This window comes from Takifugu flavidus, chromosome 21, assembly GCF_003711565.1.
Source record: "Takifugu flavidus isolate HTHZ2018 chromosome 21, ASM371156v2, whole genome shotgun sequence".
Classification (NCBI taxonomy): Eukaryota; Metazoa; Chordata; class Actinopteri; order Tetraodontiformes; family Tetraodontidae; genus Takifugu; species Takifugu flavidus.
In genome coordinates this window covers 2255853-2275400 of record NC_079540.1, presented here as the reverse complement: position 1 = coordinate 2275400, position 19548 = coordinate 2255853, and the positions used below count along the sequence as shown (strand labels likewise).

The following is a 19548-nucleotide window of genomic DNA, read 5'->3' as shown; positions in this document are numbered from 1 at the left end:
TCTTTTCATGTGCTGGCAAAATAGCATTGGGCAGTCGAAGGAGAGAAGGGGAGGTCAATTTTCCCACTTGGACAACATACGGGAAGTTTCCAAAACAGCAAGTCTGAGTTATTGTATTCCAAAAGATGGAGACTAATCTCCGGCACAGGGTTTAGGTCTATCGGCAGCAGCTACAAGTCATATTAATGTTAAAAAACCTCTATAAAGTGAAAATCTCATGCCATGGGGCCTTTATGCCCACGATTAATCTGTAAACTGGGAGTCAGAATTTGGCAATTTGCCTCTCTGAAATGGTTTGACATCAGTGGCGTCTAGCGGTTAATGCCACCAATATCGTAGCTTTGTCCCCATCTACACTTTTGCACCATCCGAGATGGAGTCTGATCCTTCTGCAAATTCTATGACTGGATTTGCTAAAACAGATCGATTCATCCACAAGTGTGACTGAATCCCGTCTGGACCGACAGGGTGGTGAAAGCAGTAATCACCCTGAAAGCAGGAGGGAACGCATCAAATCAAAAGCCAGGAAAGAGGTGTCTGCCTAATCTTTCGCTCCTGGCAGGTTAAAGAAAAATTGAAATCTTTGGGAGGACTGGAAGGGATACATATTCAGAATTACAGCAAGCAGCAGCAGCAAGCAGTTGATGGATGGGTGGGTGGATCGAGATAAGAGAGCTGGAGGGATGGATGATACAGCCTAAAGACAGAGGAGAGGCGGATGTAGATGTCCCATAATCCTTAGAGGCCTGCAAGAGCGGCATCTTGTGTTATTCTGAAGTCAGATGTGTTCATGTGTGTAGGAATGTGATCAAGATAGTGATCTGCCCATCAAAGTGATGCAGGGAAGAAATGAAGTCATGGGACAGGAAGAGAGGCAGAAACGGTGGGGGAGGGGACGAGGGGAGCCAAAGAGATGGGGGCCAGAAAAGCCATTAAACAGAAAATCAATCAGCTGAGAGAAAGAGCGAGAGGCAGAGATCTTAAAGGAAGACGCAGCGAGAGGGAGGGAGGAGGATAAAGAGCGAATCCCCCGATGGCTGCGATATTGATGGCGGCGCGGTGGGGAGGAGGGGGTGAGAAGGTGGAAGAGACAGAATTAAGAGGGGGGGGGGCTCAGAAAGAGCGATCAAAGACCTCCAGGCCAGGAGACGGACAGACACAACATGGGGAGTTTGGCAGCCAAATGTGAGGCGAAGGGCCAGGCGAGGATTTGCTAGTATGTGAAATAAATAATCCAAATGCAGTAATGGGACAGAAAGTGTTACTGAGCACAAACCAGCGGGGGGGGGGGGGGGGGGTCGGAAGACGGTGACGGGACACATCGGTAGAAAAGGGCAGCAGCCATGTGAAAAGAGTTGAAGGCAACATGGACGACGGTGCCCCTTTCCTTCCTTCCTTCTCTCCCTCCTTCTGGAGCCCACAGAACAAACAGCACCACCAGCGTCTCTCTCCTGAGGGGGGTTCATGTCAGGGGGGGCGTCTGACATGAACCCCTCTCTCCTGAGGAGGAGAGCGCAGCCGTTTCTCCCCTCCCCGCCCGCCTCATCACCGGACAGCACGGGCCCAGATGCTTCAGAGAATGGGAGCTTCTGAGTCCAGCACATGAGGACTAGCTCCATCAGCAGTGGATGGATGAACAATATCAATCACTTTATTTTAAGATCACCAGTTTAGGCAGCACGAGTAACTGTATTTGAAGATGAAGACAATGATTTTCAAGCAATCATTACTTATTTTGGAGTAAACTACCCATTCATTGTGACCTCCTGCGTTGTCAGCTGTAGATTTCTTTAAATGTTTATTGGATTTTCGGATCCCAGCGATAAGCTGATCAGACCTACAAAATTGAATTGCAGTCTTTTAACTCGGGTCGCTGAGTGTCGTCTTCAAAATGAGAAGGCTCTTTCTTCTTCCTCTTTGTTTGTGCTCAGAAGCCAGCCACATCCTCGTCTGCCAGCGTTTATCAGCTCAGGCCCAATAATGAATAGGAGTAATGCTTCGCAGTGACCTGATTTTACAGAAATATACTTTATTCTATTTGCTTGTTGCAAAATGAACTGCGGCGTCCCACGGACGGCTACTGGAACAGGCAGGTGTGACATAGTAAACTGATTTCATGCTAATATGTCATGAAGCGCTAATGTTGAGCAGAATGTAATCAGTAACGGTGATCTGCATGTAAATTTGTCCCCGTCTCTCTGTGAACACTAAGAAATGTCACATCTCATTAGAGCAGCAGCTCCTGAAGGGGTCTCTGTAAGGGTCCTAACTGAGTCACGGGTCTTGAATTATCCCATGGACGGCTCATGTGGCGTTCAGGTTAGCTGCAGATCTGCATTAGCATTCAGGTCAGTTTATGTGCTGGTAATTCTGCTGCTCACCGCTCTGGGCCAGAGTTTATGGATTTAAAGTGAAGGGAAAACCGCCTCAACAGGCTCTCAGAGAGACATCATATGTACATTTTCCTATGAGTGCCGACCATTAAAGCTCTATTTACTTGATAGGTAAAACTTTTTTTATGATATTTACAAATTCATTACATCTTGGAGCGACACTTGATTGACAGTCAAGGCCTGTCCAACGGTCTCAGGTGTCACGGAGACATAAATGGCTTTTTGTGTGTGTGATAAGAGTCCAATAGAACAAGATATCCCGTTGTCACAATTAACGGACTTTGGTTTGAGGTCGCCGTATAAATCTCATTGGCACATATCTGTCTGGATAAACGGAACCTTCTGTCCAACGTCTGTAGCTGCTTTCCTGCTAAAGGGTACAGGCTGGTCCAGTTGGACAGAATTTGTGAGTCTTTCAACGGTCGGGAGGACAAACCAGGAATTGTTAATGCAGTTGTTTTTGGCGACACCCTGTGGTGCACCTGTGGAGCTACACATCTGCAGTTGATGCTCCTGACCTGAGTAGAATGACGGAGGAGTCAGGAAGCAGAGCACTTGTTTCCAGAATAATGCTAGTGGACTCAGTAGGCTTGAGAAAAGGCCTGTCTGTCTGTCTGTCTGTCTGTCTGTCTGTCTGTCTGTCTGTCTGTCTGTCTGTCTGTCTGTCTGTCAGCATGAATTGCTGTACTGTGCATCATGTATGTCCACTGTACTTCATCCGCAGCACATCAGCATGTATTGCCTGAAGCGCTTCCAGACCACTGAGACATTCTAAATATCTCATTCCGGCCGCTGCCATCACTTGTTCTGCTGTTTTTGTTTTACAATGTTTCTTTTTTGACTATTTTCTCTCTGACGTTGCTTCTGTTTTGTTCTGGTTGGTACGTCTCCATGCCCCACCCGACCCCATCACCTCCACTTTCCTCGTTGCGCTGCTAATGTTTCCCGTTGTTGAGTCTAAGTCTTGGACCACAGTTGGTCTCCTCTCCCCCGCTGTGGGCGGAGTCCAGCTTGGTCCTCCCTTTATCTCTGTCATGTGTCCATGCTGCTCCCCGAGGGCAGCACCTCCTGGATGAGCCCCGGGGATGTGCATGTATGCCTGACAGTGACCGTGTCTGCTCTCTTAGCAAGGACGTGTGTTTTGCAGCTTATCAGCGAGTGCACCTCAAGGGCAATGCACAGATGTTGTCTCCGGCTCCCTAAACGCCGATAATCTCAACATCCAAAACTGCACTCGCTGGTGTATAGGGAAATGCATGTCCATTTTAAGAGCGTGCAACACACACAACTGCCTCTTTATCTACAACTATAAATTATGCAGGTATAATTTATACCGTGTGTAGAGTTGGACAGAAAGAAAAGAGCTCAACATTGTTTCTTTTTCTGTGACTGGGACAGTAGTTATGAGCTAGACTCTACACACTGTCATTAACGAACCCTGACGAACCCTGTTATTGGGACGGAGCTTGACCTGTAACTACTGCCCCAGTGCCACAAAAGGCCCAATGTTGGATTCATTTTCCCTTTGCGTGTATCTGTATAAATTATATGTGTATAATTTATGCCGCGTGCACAGCGCAATCCATGTGTCTTTATCTGTTATACAGCAATCAGCAACCCAATCAGGAAAACAATCCTACCAATCAGATGTGATCAGCAACTAACTCAGCAACTTGACCATCACATCTGTAGAACATGTTTGTAAACCAAATTGGACCACAGACGAATTTCAAAATTCCTTGACGGCAAACAGAGACGAGAGCAGAGCTCTGTGACTGGAGGAAACGGAAAACTTGTTATTGGAGGAGAGGACAGCAGAGTGACGGGAACTGCAGCCTGACCCCCAAACTCTTATTCAAATTGATCTGAAGAAAATGTTCCAAAGATCCCAGGGTTAAGGGCAGCAGCTGGTCCCCGTAGGTCAGGACAGCGCATCATGACACCTTTGATATCCGTCTAATCTGCAGCGTTTAACGTGGCACGTGTGACGTAAGAGCTCCATATTTGCACAATATGGTTTGCCAATTTGCTTTTGCAGTCATCCATTTTTAACATTCGAGGCTCAAATTAAATCGGAAGATAAACGCAAATAGTTTAAACTGCAATTTACGCAAATTAGAGCAATGAAAGCAATTTACCTCAGAGAGGGAGAGAGGTGGCAGATGGGCTGGCTGACCTGTAGAGGAGACGACCATTTCTGGGAACAGAACACCTAAATGGGTCTGGGTCCGTTTAGCTTCGCTAAACTGATAAATACAATAAATTGATTACTCATTAATTGCGGCCGACCTCACGTAGCTGTGATCAAAGAAAATAGTCTGAATCAGAAGTCCGCCCCTCAGTTCCTCCTCTCCCTAATCCAGGTTTTCTATTTGTCACTCTGATTTGATTGACAGCTGAGGACACATGTGGGGGCACTGTGAGGGGCGGCAGTGGGGTGGTGACCAGTCCCGGTTACCCCGGCAACTATGGTAACCAGGCCGACTGTACTTGGATCCTTATGGCCGAACCTGGAGACACCATCTCTGTCGTCTTTACAGACTTCCAGACTGAGGAGAAGTACGACTACCTGGAAGTGGAGGGGTCAGAACCACCAACTATTTGGTGAGTTACCTGATTTATATCATGGGTCTGTTGCTTGTGTGTACGTGCGTGTGGGTGTGATAGTTGTGTGTTACTGTGTTCTGCTAAAAAAAAACATGTTTCCATTGACAAACGTGATTGTTGTTTGTGCATTTCTGTATCGGATAAAGTGTCAAGCAGCAGAAAACACTGGTTTGTATCCCGGGCCAGAGATGATAAAGAACACGTTGTGTGAATATTCATGGGAAACGTGTGATGAGTCGAGTAACAGGTACAACGCAACCCTGCTGCTCTGACACACAGCTGAGGTTCTGATCCATATGTGGTGGGAGCAACAACAAAAAAAAACAGAGCTGACATCTGCGACATGACATTCCTCCACAGATGGTGGAGACGCAGAACTGGTGTGTTCAAAAAGTAAGAAAATGCAGCGACGATGGCAGAGCTGCTGAGAAATTGTGAATGTAATGATTTGGCCAGTCAGCTAACGGCAAAACGCCTTCTGCCGGTGAGGTTTGGTCCTTGCAGGCAAGTGTGGGCATCACAGTGCTTGTGGGTGGTTACTGGAGGTCTCAGGGTAATGAGGACAGGAAGACATGACACGTACAGGTGAAATAGCTCGTGTGTGTGTGTGTGTGTGTGTCAGCCTTGTACCTCATTCCAGATCAAATGTTGTGCGCTGGGTTGATGCATGGCTTCCTATTATTTTCTAATGTGTTTCTCATAACGATATATATACGTGGCTGCCTATTGATTGTTGGTAAATTAGGGTATTGATTAACCATTGCTGTAGCTCTGACCAATTTGAATCTAATCATGGTCAAGGATATTAGTGTGTGTGCAAGCGTAATTGATTTGGAAGTGATAATGGGCAGCCTAGTGATTTTTCCAAAAGTGTTAGTGTGTCTGTTCATGCGCACGTTACGTTAGCTCGATAAAGTCTGGGTGCGCATGTGAATGGTGTGTGTGTTGGGGGGTAACATGGTTGAGAGCAGCCATGTTGAACAAGCTGCTGTGGGCAGGGCTTGAGGGATGAAAACCATACCGCTAGTGTCCATGTTGCATGTTGAGCTCTGTGTGTAGAGCTCTGTGTGTAGAGCTCAACATGCAACACGAATGCATAACTCGACCCCGGACAGGTCGAAGGTCACACAGTCACTCAGAGGGACAAGTGAGAGTAGTTTTTGACCCGTGGGAGGAAACCAGACTGCCTGGAGAAGGTCTACGCAGAATGAGCAGGCTGTGCCAACCCTAAAATACGGCAGGCACGTCTAGAGGAAAACACTTTACACTTTAATGTGATGTAACCATTGTTTCGTTTCTTAATCTCCTTCAAAGCTGAGATGAAACAACAAAAGAAAGCCGAGAAGTTTCTGTGCCGTCCATAAATGTACATCTCAGATGAGATGTTCTCGTAGATGTGATGTATTTTCATCATAAATCAATGTAATATGTGCATACATGTTCAGTAATGACACAGGGGAACATGTACTCTTCTACAAACACAGAGGAATATAGAAATGGGCTTATATTTAGTCCTCATGCATGTACGTGCACCCCTGGTGCCCTTGTAGTATAAAACACGCCTACGTTGTATTTGTGTTTTATGGAGATCATCAGATTTAAGGGATTTTTAATGTATGTGTCCCTGGCGTACGATGTTAACAAAGAAATGCAAAGCACGTTTCTACGTGCGTGAACGATGGCATAAAGGACGTTCCTTTCAGAAAATATTGGCAGACGCGTTGAGCCCTGTGAGCAGAATCCAGCCCAGTTCTTTCTTTTTGAAGAAATCCATTTTCTTTTTCTGAGAGTTTGGATTTCGACCGTTCAGTGCATATGCCTGGAAAGTCCCAAACAGGTTTGGTTTATCCAACAGACGACAATAAAAACACCTGTTTTCTCCATTGGGGATTCAGTCAGCAGTGATTTGCCTGCTGCTATCTAATAAAGGAGAAGCTGCTGGTGGGATGGCAACATCGTCCACACATGGAGCCAACGGAACGCGTAACACCATAGAAATGAAATTAGTCGCTCATCGACAGGGACAAAGAGTGTTGTTAGCTTTTAGAATTAGAATTTCTCTGGGTCTAGACTGGTCACCAAATGGTTTTTAATGTCAAAAAATAGCGGTCAGAGGGCGAGACCTTTAGCCATTAAATGGTCATGAGACCAGTAGCAGGTTAGCAGTGAAAAGCGCTAATGCTAAATGGAGATTCTGCACAGGTTTGTACTTTCAGTTACTCCCTACCAGTTTAATTTTTGTTTAGTTTGAATTTTAAAAGTTATTGCATTTCTTCTTTTATTCAGTCTGTTTTTGTACAAATGAGCAGATTAGATGCCAAATCTGAGAAACACTAGAGGTGTAGTGATTTAATAAATGCCTCCATTTATGGTCCCAAAACTCCAGATATCATTCTCAAACTCCACAATAGTCTGAAAAAGAGAGCTGCATTTATAGAAGAATGTGTTTGTAACATCAAGAACCAGATGTTCCCTGCTTTTATTGCCTTGAAACATGACTCTATTATAATATTTAACATCCAGTAACTCCCTGTGTTCTTATTAATGTTAACATGAATACAAAACTAACATTGCCAAAATAATAATAATAATTTTAATATGCAAGGCTACCAAAGGAAACATGTTGGACTTCTTTTGTATACTTACTGCACACACTACTACACATGCGTGCTTGTACCTGACCAGTATGTGGGTGTGAAAGTTGTATGTTTGAGCTGTGCTAGCCGTGAGCTAAGTGGCTCAGCCAACGCACTCCTGTGGTACATGTAAATGCACACGTGCTCCCAGAATGTGCAGCCCTTGAAGCTGCATGTGGAATCTTAAACAGTGTGATGTCTTTCACTCATTTCTCGAGTCTCGATCTTCCTTGTCTCTCCGTCGTCAAGTATTTGCACGTATATTATTGTTTACTCTTTCTTGTGAGCTTTGACTTGACATTTGAGCATTCGGTATTCTCTGATCGCTCGTGTCTGTGTTTATTGAGCAATCAATTATTGCAGCGTGGCCCCGCTAAACATTAGTGAGTATTGTTGGTGGTCTATTGTATTTTGTGGTATATTGTATCATTTTGTGTGTCTTTGCATACCTGATAGTCAGAAGCCAAGGCTCTCATCAACTCAATGGATTATAGTGTCCTATTGATTTGACTTTATTGTGTGGTTAGTTTGTCATTAATACAAGCGCATCATCTGCGTATCTGCTGTTAAAGTACTGTTTCTAGTTCTGTCGTTCTGGCTGTGTTTAGTTTTTATGAGCACTTCCACTGCAGGAACTTTGGGGTCATTTTACCGGGCCGGGGCCGTTGGTGCTTCCACTGCAGCCTACCCTGACTGGCCACTTACTGGAACTTTTGTGGGGCCAAACCTGCTCCAGGATAGGTAATTTGGCCCACGTACAACTCCTGGGTGGGGCTTGAGGTTTACTTAGCACTGAAACATCTTGCAGCAAAAGATGGAAACAAAAACAGTCACATAGGCAAAACCGTAGCTGCACACAGCCTTATAGGATATCAAATTCTCGTTGAATATTAGAACACTACCCCGCCTCAGCTCCGTCCATGTTTAAGGCCTTTCTCGTTTCCTTTGTTATGATTTTTGCTGCTGGCGTCTCGCCTGGGTGACATCACAGTGGAAACCGCCACACAATGATTAGACAGCGATCGAAACATCGCCAAGGGGGGCCAACCCCGCAGTGGAGACACAAGCGCCCAGGGGGCCAAAACCCACCTGTAAATAACACTTTTTGACATTATTCCAATCTTGACGCCAGTTTTTGGTCAAAAATCTGGCGCTGCACACATCTACCTTACACTAGCTCCGGGGTGCGAGATCTGTCCAAGTGGTTGATTTTTTTTCATTTATTCAAGAGAGTCAGCTAAACACACTACTACAGCGAGAGCAGGCTACTCCCAAAGATACAGCACATATCCAATTCTTCCAGCATCATCAATCAAACTTTACTCATTCTCCACAGGATTGTAATTGGACTTTTGTAGCACTTTGCTCACTTTTGTCCATTTCTGTCTGTGTCTGTGAAATAGTCGATACAGTAGAATGTCATAGCATATCAAAGGCTAGTGTGTGACCGCGCATGAGCACATTCTGGCCAGTTAAGCATTTTCTGGCTCCTAACATTTGCCTACAAGAGGGATCAGTGCAGCAGTGGGAGTTTGTGTGTGAGTTTGTGGACGTGTGTGATCTTGAGTGCTAATCAATGTTGCTGGCAGAGAGGATGCTGGGACTGCATGAAATGCAGCGCTGACCTTGAATTTAAGAGCACGCACTCAGGCCACACCAGATTAGCTTAAATATGTATCAGAACACAACACCCGCAGCGGTTGTCTGCAAGGCCTTGGCAGTTTGAAGGCACAAGTGGCCTTTTACTGTCAAACCGATGTCAATGAGGTTTCACATTTTCCTGCTTTTCCAAATTTGAGTGAGTGCACAGCCCCTAAGTGCCAAACGAAGCAATAACCCTTCAGCTCGGGCCGCTTTCTGTTCTAGAATCCGAAACTGTTCTGAAAGACAATTCATGTTTTTTCTATCACTCAGGATGAAAGGAAATGGAATTGGGAGCTTCTGGGCTTTCTTATTGATGAGGAGATATCCTTTAAAGTTCACTTCATCAACATGGCCTGAAAACAGAATAAAGTTGGGCTTGTGTTGCAAACTAAGAAAAGATGTGACTTTTCCCTTTGAGCTCAAAAGAAGTCAAACATTTCAAAGTCCATTGTACCTTTTTTCCTCTCTGATGTTAAGATTTACTCACGATCTGATAAGATTTCCTTTCTGATAACATCTGCTCGGTGCGGTTTGATGCTTGTCGAGTATTCCCTGCAGACATCGAGGGTTAATTAGTAAGTTAGTTGGACTACAGTCCAGATTGTGTCGGCGTATCCATGGCGCTCCAGGTGAAAAAAAGCATAAATAAGCAAATTAAAATGTATTAATACGCTCTGGCATTACTGCCCTGGAAAAAGTTGCTGCCAACAAACTTATGCCAAATATTTCTGACATTTTTTTCATTGTGTGAAAGAAACTTAGCCGATTTCAGAGAAACCGTTATAAAACACATTGATAGGACAAATACGTTTTAGGGAGAGCTGGAAGACTGTCTGTAATGAATAAATGGAAGAACTCAGCGTTCTTGGATTTGTAAGAGTGACCTTGAGGTTTCAATCCCGTGTCTGGGTTGGAGCAAACGCATGTGAGCTGGCAGAGGTGTCGTGTCACATAAAAGAGAACACAAAGGTGGTGGGGAACAGGCGCCCACGAGGAACAGAGGGAGCCGACACAGAAAGGTTGTGATGAGAGGTGAGGTGGGAGGAGACGCGGGCGAGGGTGCGGAATTAGGGACAGCGGGTGGCGAGATGGCGAGAGCGGAGGAGAGAAGAGTCAAAGCGGTCAAGAGACTGATGGGCGGGTTCATGAGTGAATAGAATAGAAAGAAATGAAAGGGGATTGAAGGGGGCAGGGACCAACACACAAGAAATCCCCTTCACCTTGCATTCGCTACCTGTGAGTAAAGCCCAGCGTCATCATCTCGCCGTTAATTAAAGCCATGTAAACAACTTAATCCATTTGTTTCTTTAACTTAGTTCATATGCAGACAAGTGCTCGCTATAGGATTAGATCACGCAGAGAACTGTGAAATTAGAGGCATTATAGGCAAGATTTGCTCCAACAAAGCTGGTGCAGCTCAGTTCTCCCAAGCTGTTCAGCTTACCCAGTGTCTGACCCTCTCCATTTTTAGAGCCACCGTCTTTTTTTGTTTTTTTCGAAGCTTTAATTTGCCCTGAAAAAAAAAAAGAACACCGAGGCTGCTGCATATGGAGACGACCGTTTTCTCCTTTCCTGTTCACCCATCAGGGATGAGACAAATGACAAAGAGTTCAATCAGCACCGACTATGCAAGATTGCATTAAGATCGGTATATCACGATAAATCTTCTCCCCTGCTGGTAAACAGCCTAATGAAATTACTCAGAATTAACCTTAGGTTTATAATTCGATTAGTGTTTGTTAATTAGATTATCGTGTTTGTGCAAACAAAGTCACGTTATACACATTCTCACGGGATTAAAAACAATAAGCACAAAAATAGGTCGCTTCAGCTTCTCTAGCTTTGAGGCAGCTTTAACTTTTGCTGAGATTTACAAAGTTTCCACAGCAAAGCTCAGACGTGACTTTGGTAACTGCATTAACCTTTGACCTGCCTATATGCTCGACCTTAGCCAGGAGCGGTCTGCAATAAAGGCACTTTCTGCCTCCAAACAACAATATTGACCTTGGATACAGTGATACCGAGCCAGTTCTGCCTGTATCCCAACTCATCCAGAGCTGTCTGACAGGGTTGGAGTCAGGTGCTGGATACAATGATCATGTCTCAACATCTCATCTGTTCGCTGGTTTGTTTCTACCTTCTCTTTGCACGTAGGTCCACGTGCACTCCTGCCACCTCCCGTGATCTCGCCCACGCTCTTTTAAATGCATTTTGTCTTGAAAACGTATAATATAAATTGTGTCATCAACACACTTGATTGTCAAGAAAAACAATTACAGCCTAACCGGATCTTAATGGCTTCTACATCATCTCGAACAAAAGGAAGTGTCCAGATGAATTTGTCATACTAATAGTGAGATCATTGATGCCTCAAACAATTAAAACAATTTATTAATAATCGAGGTGAGAGTCTTTTCATCTCTACCCACTCGGGCATCAATCCTGCCCTCAGCTGTCAGCTTCAACAAGTTCTTCAACCACCTTCCGGCCCTATAAGGGGCCGAGCGAGGAGGAGGAGGAGGAGGAGGAGGAGGGAAAATGAGATGAGATAAAGGGAGGGGAGCCAGAGACGGAGCAGGGTCCTGTTGAGAACGCTGATTACTCTTGGCCCACTTGAGATTGATGGAGAGTGACACAGCACGCGAGCTCCAACACTCATGAACACGTACACACGCATATTAACAACACACCTTAACAGCCTCCTCAGCATGTCCGTGCGCATGCGGCGACGAGCGGCGAGCAACTGCAACGATCCGCCGCTGATTGAGCACGGCTCTGCCTCGACTGCACTCGACCCGCGGTGGGTTTTTTTTTTTTTTTTAAGTTATCCGCTGGCATGTGTGCAAGGGAACGTTTTCTCTCCCTCTCAGGCACGTGTGTGTGCTTTGCACGTGCGCACGTGTAGTGCTTCCCTCTTGTCTTTATTAGAGGAGACTATTAAGATAGATTGCCTGATTAAGTGGCCTTCCCCTACCGTCTCACAGTGTGCCACAAACTCGCACACACGAAATAAACAGCACAGAAAAGTTCCTGGTGAAGCCAACATGACAGAACACACCGGGTAAAGCTAAACTGTCAGGAGGTGTTGCGTGACATATATTTCTGGATTAGATTCTCATAGTACAGGTCATTATTATGACCTGTAAAATGACCTCTGAGTCAAGTTTTACCTATTTTATTAGAAGACACCATTACTGTGTTCTTTTTTATCCTGCTAAGGTGGCGAAATTAGTAATTAGCAAGGAACCAGTGGAGTTCTGTCAGGTTCCCTTTGAGGCTCCCTCTGTGGCTCATGTTGCTTCCATCTGCCTTTCCATCACGTCCACCTTTTCATTACTGCATGTCCCTTCCAGCACCTGTTTTATAACCACTTTCAATCTTTTTTTTTTTTAAATTTTTTATTCCTGGTGAAAAGGCAGGTTTGTACTCCTGTGGGGAATGCACCGGTTGGTGTGAGGAAGGAGAATACAGAGGTGGAGCAAAGCTCTCAGGGTCTAGTCCAGGGGTCAGCTAATCCTGGCTCTATTGATGCTCAACAGCGTGCTCGTTGGCACGCCTGCATATCTCAACTACTAGAGACGTTTAAAAGAGATGTCCTCATACACCAGGCAGCTCAAAATCTATTCACACTAAACTAATTGGATTGATCCCCGCCTGACTGGTGGAAAACACAATACATGGAAATGCTACAGGGTTGCATCATGAAGTGGCGTGGTATTTTGGTGTATTGATAGTTTCTTTCGCCCCCATCATCAATACGATCGCACAGTCTCTGTCCTAACCTTTAGAGTTTCTCCAGAACTCTTCGCCGACTCTGCCGGCAGCCTTTAGATCTTTAATCATCTGTGTCTCGTGCTCAGCCCCATCTGCGTCCAACCACAGACTGAGCTGAGGCGCGTTTTAATATTAAGAATGTAAATGAGAAACAGGAGCCAGCCCCCGGCTTTCTCAGAGAGTTAACGCAAGGCTCTTGTTGTAGCACAGAAATGTACCAGATGAAGTGAAACCACTGAAAATGTTTGCCTGAAATCCACAGAAAATTGAAATGGATGTTACAGGGAGGGGGACATGAATATGCTCTGTAATAACATTTAATTCTGCCTGTGACATGATGCTGGTTTCCAAAACCTCGTTCATTTTTGGAGTGTGTTAATGTCAGCTCCATGCTGACGGGCCGTCTTTGGTTCTTGTTTAAGTAAAGACCAAAACAAGGTGGAGATTCCTGCCGCCGCCGGGCACCAGACTGCTGACCTTTTCTCTTGCCAGCCTGCTTCTGTAACCATCCTGCTCCTGCTGGAAGAGAAGGCTCTTGTAATTATACCTGCATCCTGTAGCTCAGTCCTAAGTGCTTCCTCAGCCTGTCGTTTAATATTCCGCCATCACACTGACACACCCTCAGTATGGATTTATGATTTAATTTTATATTATTTCCATATTTAAACTGAGTGCATATGCACACGAGCCATCTTTAGTAGTGCGCCGTGGGTAATGATGTCATGGCAAGAAGTGAATTAACAGCTGTAAACATGAATAATACTGTAGTCAGAGCGAGCGTATGGAGAGCTGTCACAGGGGAGGGCTGAAAAAGAAGCACGGCGCTGATGCTAAAAAAGCAAAGGCTGTTAATAATAGAAGCTTAAGCCTGCATAATGATGATACGACGTGAAATCTTTTCACATCATTTTTAAAAGAATACATGTCTCATGTAATGCCACTCCATGAACCCTAGTTTCAAAAGAGAAATGAATTATTTCAGTATTTATCATCTACGTGTTTGCCGCAGCAATTATTTTTACCTTAAGTGCTCTGAATGTGTTCATTCTTCTTGCCTTCGCAGCGATCGAAGGTGTTACCGTAATGGCTGTAATATGGAGCGTGATAACGACCACAGCAAGGGGCTGCTTCTTGTCTTTCGCCAGTAATCGTTGACAAACTGTCTTCACAACAAACGTTTTCATCTCTGCATGGGAATATCAGCGACAAGGCAGTCGTCGTCTCCCTGATATCTATGTTTTAGTGGCTCGGGGAAAAGATGGTGGGGCTGTCTCTGACCATCTTTCTGCACCACCTATAAAGAAGAAAGACACCTTAGCTGCAGTCTTGAGGGCCTTTTTGAAGCTGTTATTAGAGAGCACAGGCGGTGGACAGTAGTGCATGCACCACGCAAGCATGTGAGCATGTGTGTTTTGATTTTAATGGAGCGTGAAGGTTAACAGCAGGGGTTTATAGATGGAGATAACCGAGCACAGGAGGGCAACCCACTCAGTTAACCACCTCGTCCCCTACACTGTTAGAACTCGTAGGTACCCGTGTCACAATGTAACGTTCCAAGGTGATTGTGACACTTTGGAAATGTAATGGATGAGAAACAGCACCTGTTCCCTGCAGGATGAAAGGCCCATACATCAAAGAGTTGCTGTAGAGTTGAAATTATAGCCAGCAGAGATTTTTCTTCCTTTCTTTTGAGCTCCAGATACTTGAAGTTACAGAAAAGGAAAAGCTTAAGTGCAACAAAAACACAGTGGCCTGACACTTGTTCTTGATTCTTGTTCACCTTCCGAGCCAATTAAAGGATCTCGTGCTCCTCACTTTACAAATCGCTGCCTGTCTCAGGGGGCCCTGCTCAATCAGATCCTTGGTTCTTCGGCTTCCATGCAGTCTGACGGGCCAGTAGATGCTGGCCGCCTTAATAAGAGTCTGTTATTTTTCCAAATGCGATGAGTCATGCTGGGAGGAATCCTGACCAGCTGGCAGATGTCACTGTGCTGGCATGAACACCGAGTGATGTTTCTTGTCATTGGCTTTGAGGAATGGAGTTGAAATCCACAGTTACTCTAGTCGACCTGGAGGAACAGGCTTCTCTCAGCTTTTGTTAGCTTGTTATTGTGTTTTTAGGGGGATATTTGTTTGTTGGGGCTCGGTTTTGCACCCTCAAACCCACACGCATGTGCAATAAAGGTAAATAAATCCTGTTCGGATGTGTAGAGAACAATTTGACGTTACAGCTATATTAAATTCAGGTCTGCTGTTGGTCACAAGGGGCAGATTAAAACTCTCAAATCAAACTGCGGATGTGGTAAATTAACCACAGGATGCTCTGGTAACAACAACATCTTAGGTGTGCGATGCTGATGCGTCGGGTTGACATTGTCACCTGTTCATCAATCACCTCTGTCACCCTCCTGTCATGGAGGCATCACGGGGGGTTCCAGGTTGCCTCAGACTGAATGAAATGAGAACTTCAAGTAGAAGCAAAACAAAAACAGTAAATGACTTAAAGGGGTTTGCCACTGTTGGCCTTTGCGTGCAAAACGGTGTCTTTAGTTGTCCGTTATTATTCAGCTGAGATGAAAACCTGAGAGAAAGCAGTTCCTAGATCAAGGTGGCGTCGAGCGCTCCATCTCTCACTACCCTACCTGCGTGTTCTGAATGGCCCCTGTCAGGGAAACAGCCAGTGTTTCTGCTTGCCTTTCTTTCCTTGCTCTTAATAAAACCTTGGTTCTGTCTTTATTTCAGGTTGTCAGGCAGTAATGTCCCTTCTCCCATCATCAGCAACAAGAACTGGCTTCGACTCCATTTTGTGACTGATAACAACCATCGTTACCGTGGATTCAGCGCTCATTATCAAGGTAGGATGGGTGCGGTGTAGACACCTAACACACACGCAGGATTGTGCACGCCTGGATAATACACAGAGAGGTTTTCAGCATCTACAAGATTCTGTTTGTTGCTGTTAAATGACCGCCAGTGCAGCATTATATTTTAGCTTCTTTGCCTTTTTCCTTTCAGCTTTGTTGTTTTTCTTTTTCTCTTTGCTCTTCTTTTCTCCAACTGACATTTTTTTTACCCATCAGCTTAACTCCCTTTAATTACGCTTGTTGACTCCAATATTCTCATCTCTCCTCTACAACAGTTTCTCTGCCTCCATCCCTCTGCACCCCCACCCTCTCTCTCTCTCTCTCTCTCTCTCTCTCTCTCTCTCTCTCTCTCTCTCTCTCTCTCTCTCTCTCTCTCTCTCTCTCGGGTGACCGCTCATAGGCCAGAACAATTTCTTTGACACAAACCCTAACTGGTGGAAAAGATGCATTTGGAAGCATCTACCTCTGCCAGCAGATTTAAGAAAAAATAGCACCTCTGAAAAGGCACAAGTGTTGTATATAGGTTCTTTTCTTTTCCACTCACGCATTTGTTGTTTACCTTTTATCAACATTGCAGCACTTTTTGTTTTTGCCAAGAGCGCATGCATGGGGCCCATTCAACTGGACACAACCCATCATAACAACAGTGTTAAAGGTCAATTCTCAATCCTGTGAGCTGCTCTAACTGGCATATTGTTGTTAAAGGAAAGTCATTAAAAATACATCGTAAATCCTTAATGGGCCGCTGATTCCGTCGCCTCAGTACGTCAGCAGCAGGAGTGTAATTCCTGGTCATGCTTGACAACAAGATTATGTTTAGTTGCTTGATCATTGCTGACACACTTCCCGCTGAGCCTCTCACTTCAGCACATTCAGGCTCGAAATTAGTAGCCAAAATGTCAAGTTGAGTCAGGAAAGAAGGTTGAACAACAAGCTCACAGGAGAGGAACGTGGCGAGAGCTGGTCTGAAGGCAGGGCATTCTAAATGTTTTAATCATTATCAAATCATCCAATGGCAAAGTCACTGAAATGATTATCTGGCCATCCATCCATCCATCCATCCTCCAGCCATCATCCATCCATCCATCCATCCATCGATCTATCTATCTATCTATCTATCTCTATCTATCTATCTATTATCTATCTATCTATCATCTATCTATCTATCTATCTATCTATCTTCTTCTACTATCTTCTATCTATCTATCTATCTATCTATCTATCTATCATCTATCTATCATCTATCTATCTAGCTATCTATCTATCATCTTCTATCTATCTTCTATATCTCATCTATCTATTATCCTATCTATCGATCTATCTATCTATCTATCTATCTATCTATCTATCATCTATCATCTATCTATCTATCTATCATCTATCTATCTATCTATCATCTCTCTATCTAGCTATCATCTATCTATCATCGATCTATCTATCATCTATCTATCTATCTCTCTATCTCTCTATCTATCTATCTATCTATCTATCTATCTATCTACTATCTATCTATCTATATCTATCTATCTATCTATCTATCTATCAGGTACACTCGCTGCTCTCCTCTCACTCCACCTCTCTCACTCAGCTCCTTGGTTGATTGACAGAAAACTGGAACCGTCCTCCCGAGATTTGCCTTTAATTGGCATAATTGATCCTAATGGGTTTAAAAGGTTAATCATCGTGGCGTTAATGAGAAGTGTCAGTGCCATAGGTTTGTTTGATTAATAGTGGAGTTCTTATCAAAGTTGGGATTGACTGGCTCCTTCCTGTCAGCTGTCAGTCATCTCCATTACTCTTCTACAACAGCACAAGGGTGGAATTGATGGGGGAAAGGTCACTGCTGATGAGACCCAACTTACCTGGGATGTGGTGAACATTAAAATACCTCCAGGGTAGCAGAGTGGATCACGATAAACCTTTGAGAGCCTACATTTCCCCTCAGGGTTCTCAGAATAGTGTATTTACTGATATTCTTCTTCTGACCTTCTGTCTATCTGGGTCATGGTGGCAGCAGGCTGAGCGGGGGAATTCCAGAAGGTCCTTCTCTCAGCAACATTTTCCATCCCAGTCAGACCTGTTCCAGATGGAGTGTAATCCTTCAGCAGACTTGTGGGTCTCTGAACAGTGTTGTGTTGAAGTGTGTATCGTCCCGGCGTGAAACACCAACTGTGTACATGTAAATATGGCACCTCCCGTTCCCCTCTGTGGGGACCCTGCGTGCCAGCTCTTAATGTGCTGAGTGAAAGCCTGCAGAGTCTCACAGATTAAACACACATACATGACTCCATTGGGCCCGTTCGTGTGTGTGTGTGTGTGTGTGTGTGTGTTTGCAGGTTGTTTAATTCAGGAGTTATTTGATGCTCTAAATTGATTCCGAGCCTTTTGAATGTGACTAAATTAAAGGCATTAACAATCCCATCAACTGTCTTCCCACAGGACAAACTGTCTCTTGCAGACAACAGATCCCTCACTTTATTTGCATGATCTCCATCAGCTCTTCTCACGACTCACACGATGAACACCAGACTGTAGATATAATCCAAATGCTCGCACCAGAAGTCGGACTTACTTGTTTTGAAATGTAAACTGAACGTTTCACTGACGTGCCTCGCTGTGGTTCTATCCCCAACTGTCAGCTGATAAGTAGAACCATTAAATGTCCATTAAGATATTTAATTAAAGCTCAGTCATTATTCAGCCGCTGCATAAACATGAAGGAACAAGACGGAAGGATTCTCACCTGTGGACCAACACTCAATTAAGTATTCAGCTCATCCTGATCTGGAAACCATATTATTGATTTTAAAGCTGCCTGAGCACGAGCTCACTGTCGTGTGTTTGTGTTGCGCCTTCGAAATGGCTTCGAGGTTAATTTCATATATTTTTCCTACACACACGTTTATGCTCAGGCTCTGCCTTGGTGGCATAGCTATTAATTATTTCTATAATTAATTAATCTATAGAATATACCACTGAAATAATATGCACGGGCTCACACTTATAAAATGTGCTGATGTCACGGTGCTGAAAAAAATAACCTTGGAGATAAATAGGATTGAGTTCAAATGAAGTGCACCGGCGCCGAGGGGGTTTAATCCAGACGATATATGTTTGACTCCATAAATGACACCAGCAAATGTAGGAGGACAAACTCCAGCGTGGTGTAAACACACCGACAGATGAAGCTCAAACTTCAGCAATGAAGTCAGGAATTTGACGCTCAAGTTTTAAAATTGTGACGTTTGAAGATGTTTTCAGGCACCTCGAGCTAATACCAACGGCCGATAACTATCTGTGATAGCGAAACAGCTTTTCTCAAGCACCCTTACTATATGCAAACTACTGTTCTCTGTCATATATCTCAGGATATCTGCAGCACAAGTTTTACTATAACATGTGTTATTGCGCCACCTATAGGTTTATAATGTTTAGGCTTGTTAAATGTATTTATTTTGGCGACACTAGCGCCGTTTGTAGGGGAAGCGGTGGAGCGCCGTTTGTAGGGGAAGCGGTGGGTTCCTGGTTCAAGCCCTGGCATAGAGAAAAGTTGGGAGGTAGCAGGAAGAGGTGCCAGGACACCTTCAGAGGTACCCTTGAGCAAGGCACTGAACCCCCAAATGCTCACAT

General features: G+C 44.5%; 1 protein-coding gene across 1 annotated transcript in view; it reads left to right on the top strand.

The window, feature by feature from the left end:
• csmd3b (CUB and Sushi multiple domains 3b) overlaps positions 1-19548 on the top strand; it is a 212716-nt gene that overhangs the window by 104702 nt on the left and 88466 nt on the right. Inside the window, exons 5-6 of the mRNA XM_057020312.1 lie at positions 4790-4997; positions 15797-15909. Coding sequence (XP_056876292.1) covers positions 4790-4997; positions 15797-15909 — 321 coding nt within the window. The remainder of the gene's footprint in view (positions 1-4789; positions 4998-15796; positions 15910-19548) is intronic.